This window comes from Elephantulus edwardii, unplaced genomic scaffold, assembly GCF_000299155.1.
Source record: "Elephantulus edwardii isolate Elephantulus edwardi_28Jun2011 unplaced genomic scaffold, EleEdw1.0 scaffold00031, whole genome shotgun sequence".
Lineage (NCBI taxonomy): Eukaryota > Metazoa > Chordata > Mammalia > Macroscelidea > Macroscelididae > Elephantulus > Elephantulus edwardii.
The window spans coordinates 20,362,192-20,370,978 of NW_006399781.1; the positions used below are offsets into that span (position 1 = coordinate 20,362,192).

The 8,787-nt window shown below is 40.9% G+C and overlaps 1 protein-coding gene across 1 annotated transcript; it reads left to right on the forward strand.

The window, feature by feature from the left end:
- The first annotated feature begins 4,973 nt into the window (after positions 1–4,973).
- Positions 4,974–5,486, forward strand: LOC102856137 (zinc finger matrin-type protein 5-like). The gene has a single exon (XM_006884139.1). The coding sequence runs from the start codon at positions 4,974–4,976 to the stop codon at positions 5,484–5,486; it is 513 nt and encodes a 170-aa protein (XP_006884201.1).
- Positions 5,487–8,787: the final 3,301 nt, after the last annotated feature.

Below are 8,787 nucleotides of genomic sequence, written 5' to 3' on the forward strand. Positions count from 1 at the left end.
AAAAATGGTGCACTGCCTTTACCATGTGTACCTTGGGTTACTTCCCCAGGAGGGATGCTCTGCTGATGCTGAGCCATCTACTCATTCTGTCTTAGGAGTAGTTGCAGGTATTTATATGGTATTTATACTTGGCCAGTACTTGAGGTCTCGTCTGTGTCCAAGGATGAAAGAGCTTCCCTCAGTGTGGCAAGGAAATAGTAGTCTTGAGCCTTTAGCCTTGTGTACTGACGAAATGAACTCATTAGCCAGAGAGAAAAAGCTGTATTAAATGAGAAACAGAAGACCGCCTCATCTGGAGTAGAAAAAGATGGAAGATGTTAAAATGAAATGACAAACATGAGGTGTAGATTTGAGGCTAGCTTTCATAGTGGCCTGGGTCATCAAATCAATGCAAACTCACAGAAGCCTTGTGTGAAAGGGTGCAATTACCTCATGTGGCTTCCTTGGATGCATTAATTTTTTAAAAATAATTTTTATGTTTTATTTTTTCTTATTGTTGCACATTTTCTTCCCCCCATTTTCCTCCCCTCCCACAGCTCTGCCCACAATGCACCCCTTGTTCCACATTGTTGTCATCCATATATTCCTTTTTGAGCAGTTCTTCCCCTCATCTGATCTAATGCAGTATTCACTATCTACCTTCATGAAAATTGATTAACACATCTTCCTCCACCAACCTTTTGGTTGACAATTGAGAGCTCAAACACTGCATCACTAGATTTCTTTGCAGATACTTGACAAGACAGTTAAAAGGCTTAGAAACAACAGGGTTTGGTTGGGAATAGATGGAACCATAAATCAGAAGTCTGCAATGCTGGCCTCCACTCTAGACACTAGTTATTTTACTGTAAAGCTCACAACCTTTCTCTTTCTCTATATTCTCCTATTTTGAAAGGTGATACAAAGCGGGTCGATATCTAAGAATTTAGTTGCAAAATACACTTCGGTCAGTATATTTCCACATAGAGCTGATAAAGGCTGGGTTTATTAGATCAACACTGCCTTTCCTTCGGTTATGGATGCTTTAATTCTTCTAGTGTAGAAAAGTGTTGGTAATCCACCATTTCTCTTTGGCAAGCAGACAGAATAAAATAAAAATTTTTTACTATTTCCTGTTCTTTCTGTAGCTCTTCAGATAGAGACTATAGAAAAAGAGGGGAAAGACATCAAAGGGATAAACAGACCTGAATACTCATCTGAGACAGAAGAAACCAGAAACCATTTGCCCTCATCATTATAAATATTAACGTTTATGTTAATTTCACTCATAATTTCTTTCACTCTTTGCAACTGACACTGATATTATGGAAGAAAGACATGTTACATTGGGAAAATGTTCTGTCAAAAACTTCTCCAAAGGGCTAAAGAGCAAGGATGCCAGTTAAAAGACTAAGGTGTGACCCCAGCCATGTTTCTTTCCAGTTGCTTCTGATGCCTCTGAAAGTTGAATAATGAATAAGGATGATAGAAAAAGAATTTATGCTTTTGATTTGTGGTATTGGTGAAGAATGCTGAATATCCCATTGACTGTCAAAGAAACAACAAATCTGTCTCAGAGAAAGTGCAGCCTGGGTGCTCCTTAGAGGCAAAGACAGTGAAATTTCTTCTCATATACTTTGGGCATGTTATCAGAAGGGGTCGATTCTTAGAAATAGACTACATACTGGGGAAAGTGGAGGGTCAGAGAAAGAGAGTAAAACATTCAGTAAGGTCGATTGACATAGTAACTTCAACAATAGGGTCGAGCATGTCAGAAATCATGAGGCTGGCATAGGAGAGGCTAAGGTTCAAATCTGTTGTTCATAGGGTTGATATGAGTTGTAGTTGTCTTGATGATACTCAACAACAACAACATGACACAAAGAAGAATGTCAAACACAGAATTGTGAGCTATTGTAGTCATTAATTGTTTCTTACATGAATAGTATTGTCCTCACAAGAAAAGACCTCTACCCTGTCTTCCCAAGAATTAAGGTAGTCAAGAGATACACCAGATAGCATTGGCAAAGATAGATGGTCTAGTCAGTCCATCAAGGTCAGTCAAGGTCAGCTATCCAAATCCATCAGTGTCTCCATGGGAGAAAAGATAATGTGATCTGCTCTGTAAAGACTAAAAAGCCTTGGAAACCCAATGGGGTGCTGTCCTATAGGGTTGCTGTGAATTGAAATTGACTTGACAAAAAATAACAGCAGTGGTCCTCTTGGCATCCATGCATGGTACAATTGATTAAGTGCTTGGCTATTAACCAAAATGTTTGCAGTTCTAATACATCCAAGACAAAGGGCATGGTGATCTACTCTGAAAGTCATAATTTTGTTGCTGTTTCTTTGTATCATCGCGTTAGGACCAGCTCATAGCTGATCCTCCAGGGAGTTTTCACAGGCAGTAAATTGCGTAGGAGGAGAATGCCCATCTTTCGTCCACATAACAGCTAATGGATTTGAACTGTGTGCCTTTAGGTTGAGAGTGCAACTCCTTACCACTAAGCCACCAGAGCCACTGTAAACTTTATGGAGTACAATTCTACTTTGAACTCCATGAAGCTGCCATGAGTTGGAATAAATGAAATGAAAATTGGTTTGGTTTTGGTTTTCATTAATTTCATGGGAGGAAAAAAAAAAAAAAGACAAAATGAGACTGAAGGTCAATATAGAGTTTTTAGATTATTAAGCAATCAAGGTGGAAGAGTCATCAACAACCTGTGTTATGTAGATGACACAACCCTGCTTGCTGAAACTGAGGAGGATCTGAAGCCCTTGCTGCAGAGGGTCAAGGACTGCAGCCTCCATATGGATTGAAGCTCAACACCAAGAAAACAAAGATTCTCACCACTGGGCCAATTGGCAGCATCAGTATGGATGGTGAAGAGATTGAGATAGTTAACAGTTTTAGTTTACTTGGCTCCACAGTCAACACTCTTAGTAACAGCAGCCAAGAAATCAGGAGACGAATTGCACTGGGCAAGTCAGCTGTGAGGGACCTCTCAAGAGTACTGAAGAGCAATGACGTCAGGCTGGAGACTAAGGTGCACCTGATCCAGGCTATAGTCTTTGCGATTATGTGCTATGCATCGGAGAGTTGGATAGTGAATAGGGTTGATAGAAAGAGAATTGATGCTTTTGAGGTGTGGTGCTGGAGAAGAGTGTTGAATATACCATGGACTGCTAGGAGAACAAACAGGTTTGTCCTGGAGAGGGTGAAGCCAGAATGAGTCTTGTTCCAGAACCTGAACCTTGAGCCAGGTCCCAGAGATAGAAGGGAAATATAACTGCCAGCTAAGGAAACAAAGGTAGATGGAGCCTCAAAAGTTACCCAGCCACTTCCACTGGACTCACCCATGCAAACACCCAGCAGTCCAGAGGGCAGGAAATGTCATGAAAATCTTCTAACTGAACAAAAAGGCATGCAGTTTCAACTCAAGACCACCAGTAAAATGTTAAAATAGGTTCTTCTTCCCCTTCATCTCAAAGCTCCTGTTCAGCAGGAAGTAGCCAGAGAGCCTGCACACTTATTCCCAAATGGGAAACCCACAAATAAAAAAAGGCAATCTCTTTGTTAAAAAAAAAATTAATCACTGTTGGACTATGCCCACCATTACTCTGTTTTTTCCAGTCCCCGTTGGATCTTTCTCATTTCCTTTACCCACTCCCTCCACTCAGCAAATTGTGCAACTCTGTGGTTTCATCCCTACCCATCCTTACCCTTTCACTATCACCCCTAAGCCCCTTCAATCCCCTTACATGAAAGGAGTTATAAAACAATACAAATCATCTGTCAATTTGTCATATTGTGGCGTGTTGTGTCTGGCTGTGATGCTGGAAGCTATGTCAGAGTTGAGTCAAATACAAACAGGGTCACCCATGGTGTTAGGCTTCAACAGATCTTCTAGACTAAGGCAGACCAAGAAGGAAGACCTAAAAAAAGTACTTTAAAAAATGGCCAGTGAAAACCTATGAACAAAAGTGGAACATTTTTGCTAAGACAGTTCTGGGAGATGAGCCTCTGATTTTGGAAGGCATTCAAAATATGACTAGGGTGCTCTTCTTGTTGTTGTTAGGTGCTGTTGAGTATGACTTATAGAGACCCTATGAACAGTGGATCTGAACCTTGTCCTATCCTATGCCATCTTCACACTTCCTGATACACTAGAGACCATTGCAGCAGTCACAGTGTCAATCCATCTGGTCAATCTTCCGCCGTTCCCAGCATCATGTCCCTCTTTTAGGAACAGCTCCTCCTAGCAACATTCGCAAAGTATGTGAGGTGAAGCCTTAGTATTCTTGCCTCCAAAGAGCACTCAAGCTGTGCCCTCCCAAGACACATTCATTTGTTGTTTTGGCCATCCATGCGATGTTAAGTACTCTTCTCCAATACCACAGCTCAAAGGCATCAATTTTTCTTCTGGCATCTTTATTCATTGTCCAGATCTCAGATGCATAGCAAGTAATCGGAAAGACCATGGCCTGAATCAGACACACGCTAGTATTCAAACTGATATGATTACCTTAATAATTTGGAGAGGTCCCCAACTGCAAATTTTCCTAGTGCAATGCATCTCCTGAGTTCTGGACTGCTCGTACCAAGGGTGTTAACTGTGGATCCAAGAAGATGAAACCATTGACAGCTTCAATCTCCTCTCCATCCACCATGATGCTGCCTATTAATTCAGTGGTAAGAATCTTTGTTTTCTTGATATTGAAATGCAATCCATACTGAAGGCTGCATTCCTTGATCTGCTGGAACAAGTGCTTCAAGTCCTCCTCAATTTCAGATAGCAAGGTTGTGTCATCTGCATAATGCAGGTTATTGATGAGTGTCCTTCCAGTCCTGATGCCACACTCCTCTTAATAGAATCCACCTTCTTAGATAATTTTCACAGCACATAGATTGAATAAGAATGGAGAGACGCGAAGGCGCGGGAGGAGGAGCGCATCCACCCGGCCCGCGGGCCCGCGGAGCCATCCAGGCAGCCATGGGGAAGCAATACTTCTGCGACTACTGTGACCGCTCCTTCCAGGACAGCCTTCACAACCGGAAGAAGCACCTGAATGGGCTGCAGCACCTCAAGGCCAAGAAGGTCTGGTACGACAAGTTCCGAGATGCAGCCACCATCTTGGTTGAGGAACAGAACAAGAGACCCTGCCGGAAGTTTCTGCAGATCGGCCAGTGCGACTTTGGCTCCAAGTGCAGATTTTCCCACATGTCCGGGCAAGACCTTCAGGAGCTGAGCCTCCAGGTAGAGGAGGAGAGGCGAGCCAAGGAGTGGCCCCTAGATGCCGTGGAGCTCCCTGACGTCCGTCTGGAGGACTGGCTGGAGAAGAGGGCCAAGCGGCTGAGCTCGGTTCCAAGTACCAGGGCTGAACCCGACAGCACCACCATCTTCCAGTACCCCATGGGCTGGCCGCCGGTCCAGGAGCTGCCACCATCCCTGAGGGCACCCCTGCCTGGAGGGTGGCCCGCACAGCCCAACGTCCAATGGGGCTGAGCCCTTTCCTGCTGTCTTCTCACATCAAAGACAGTAATTAGGGAGGCCCCCACAGAGCCCCTGAAACCACTCTGCACTGATGGATGGGACTCGGGATCCCCACCAGGGGCCACGCTTCCTCTCATAGGAGCTGGGTGGCATCACTCCCTTCCTCCCAGGACATATGAGAAAACAAACTTCTGATGTTGATAAAGTCTGTCACCAATCGTAAAAAAATAAAAATAAAAAAAACTTGCTCTGTAAAAAAAAAAAGAATGGAGAGAGAATACAACCCTGATACTTTCCCTTCTCAATTTTAAAGCATGCAGTGTTCCCTAGCACTATTCACACAGTAGCCTCCTGGTCCAGGTTTAGATTCTGTATGAGTACAATTAAGAGCTCAGGGATTCTCATTCTTCTCAATGTCAGCTACAATCTGTTATGATCCACACAGTTAAATGCCTTTGGATAGTCAATAAGGCATAAATACATATTCTTCTGTTATTCTGTATTTTCAGCTAGGATAAATCTGATAATAACAATGATATTCCTGGTGCCATGGCCTCATCTAAATCCTATTTGAGCTTCTGGCAGTTTCGTGTCTATGTACTATGCTGGTAATTTTTGAATGATCTTCAGCAGTGTTTTGCTTACAGGTGCTTCATCTCACATACTTTGGGCACATGGCCAGGAGGGATTTGTCCTTGGAGAAGGACATCATGCTTGGAAGGGTAGAGGGACAGGGCAGGAGAGGGAGTCCCTGGGTGCGATGGATTGATACAGTAACTAGGCCAATGTGAGTAAGTGTGTCAGAATCAGTGAGACTGGTTCAGGACAGGGCATGCTTCAAAGCTGCTGCACATAGGGTTTCCTAGGTGTAATGTTTATAGCTCAAAACAGAGAATATCAGAGAGATATTTACTTGTGTTTTATTGATTATGCTAAGGCATTTGACTGTGTGGGAAATAATAAATTACGGCTAACTTTGAGAAGAATGGGAATATGGGTCTCAGGCAACTTGAAGACACATAAAAGCAACAACAATGTACACAAAACAAAAAGTTTTTAAAAAAACAAGAACAAAAGAAAAGATAAAAATGGATTTCAGAAGAGACTCTGAAACTTGCTCTTGAATGGAAAGAAGCTGCAGTGAAAGAAATAATGTAATAAGAAACCTGAACTGAAGATTTCAAAGGGCAGCTCATGAAGGTATCCATATTTATATCCATTCCAAAAAAGATTATCCAACAGGATGCAGAAATTATTGATGTTATTAACATCACACACAAGTAAAGTTTTGCTGAAGATAATAATAATAATAATCATAACAAAGTGCAGTAGTGTAAGGATAGGGAACTGTCAGAAAATGAAGCCTAATTCAGAAGAAGTTGTGAAAAAAGGCACACAATTGCTGATGTCAAAGTGATAATGTTGAGTATAGAGAAAACCAGAAAGATTTAATTATTTTATTAAATATGCAAGGGCATTAGACCATGTAGTCATAACAAACTGGATAACATTGCAAAGAACAGGAATCCCAAAGTACTTATTTGCCCTTATACTTAACCTCTGCATATATCAAAGGTGATTATTCAAACAGACCAAGAGGATATTGTGTGGTTTAAAATTAGCAAAGGTTTCAAGGTTGTATCGTTATCCTATTCTTTCGCAATTTTTATGATGTGCAAAGAATCCAGAAAGCTAGATTGTTAGAAGAATAACCAGGCATCTGGATTGAAGACTCTCTAATACTCTAAAGATAGGCAGATGACAAAACCTTTCTTGCTGAAAGTGAAGAAGACCTGAAACATTAACTATTGAAGATCAAGAACTACAATCTTCAGAATAGATTATATCTCAGCATGAAGAAAACAAATAACCTTCACTATTGAATCAATAAACAATAATGATAATGCCATAATAATGATAATATGATAATATAATATAATAAAACACATAAATAAAAACACAATGATAATATGATAATAATCAGAGAAAATAGTGAAGTTATGAAGGATTTAATTTTACTTGGAACCACAATAAGTACTCAGGGAAGAAGGAGTTAAAAAAAGAAAACGAAGTAGGTACTGAGTAAATCCACTGCAAGTCTTCTTTAAAGTGTTAAAAAGAAAGATATCACTTTGAGGAATAAGGTGCACCTGACCCAAACCATGGTGTTTCCAACTGCTTCATACACATGCAGAATCTGAAAAATGTGTACAATATACTGAAGAGGAATTGACAACTTTGAATTACAGTGTTGGCAAAGAATTTTGAGTGTACTGTGAACTAGCAGGCGAACTAATCTTGGAGGAAGTACTGCTCGAATCTTCCTTAGGAGCAGATGACAACACCGTGTCACACATACACGTGACCAATCCCTGAAGAAAGAAGTCATGTTGGGTAAAGTAGATAGCCATTGAAACAGAGGAAGACCCTCCATGAGATAGATTGACATGGTGGCTGCAACAATAGACTCAAATACAACAACAATTGTCAAGACTCCATAGGACTAGACAGTATGTTGTTCTGTTGCACATTGGTCTAGAAGATGTGGTCTGTAAATACATCAAACTGCAAACCACAAAGGTTGATAGTACAAATCCATCCGCTTCTCTGAAGAAGAAATATAAGTAGTCTCCTCCCATAGATATATTTACAGCCCTGAAAATGTGCTAGAAGCCTGGAGTCAGAACTAGCAGTGGTGGTTTAGTTACATTGATCACTAGAGTCAGAAAAGACTTTACATTGCCCCAAAAGAAAACAACCCAACGAGAATATGCAACAGAGATCTTACTGTTGAGTTAGAACCAACAATAGTAGACCCTCCAGTGGACTTTCAGAGACAATTGATCACTTTGGAGAAGATTGCCCATTTTTCTCCCATGAAGCAGCTGGTGGATTTGACCATTGTGCCTTTGAGTTGGTCTCCTACTTTCTTACCATTAGGTTGTCAGAGTTCTACACAGTGTACATAGTCTAAATTATTTATTAGATGATCTTTTATAAAAAAATATAGCAAATTACTGTCCACGGAGACTCATTGGTTTCTCATAAGTAGGACTGTTTTCTCATGCCTTCCTGTTGCTGTGTATCTTTAAGTAGATTTCAAATCATAGTAACTTTATTGGATAGAGTAGAACTGTCCCACTGGGTTTCCTAGGTGTAACGTTTATAGCTCAAAGCAAAGAATATCAGAGAGATATTTACTTGTGTTTTATTGACTATGCTAAGGCATTTGACTGTGTGGGAAATAATAAATTACAGCTAACTTTGAGAAGAATGGGAATATTTAATTGTGCCCTTACAAAACATATATATA

Coding starts and splice junctions, on each gene's coding strand:
- LOC102856137 (XM_006884139.1), top strand. CDS start 4,974: ATGGGGAAGCAATACTTCTGCGACTACTGTGACCGCTCCTTCCAGGAC.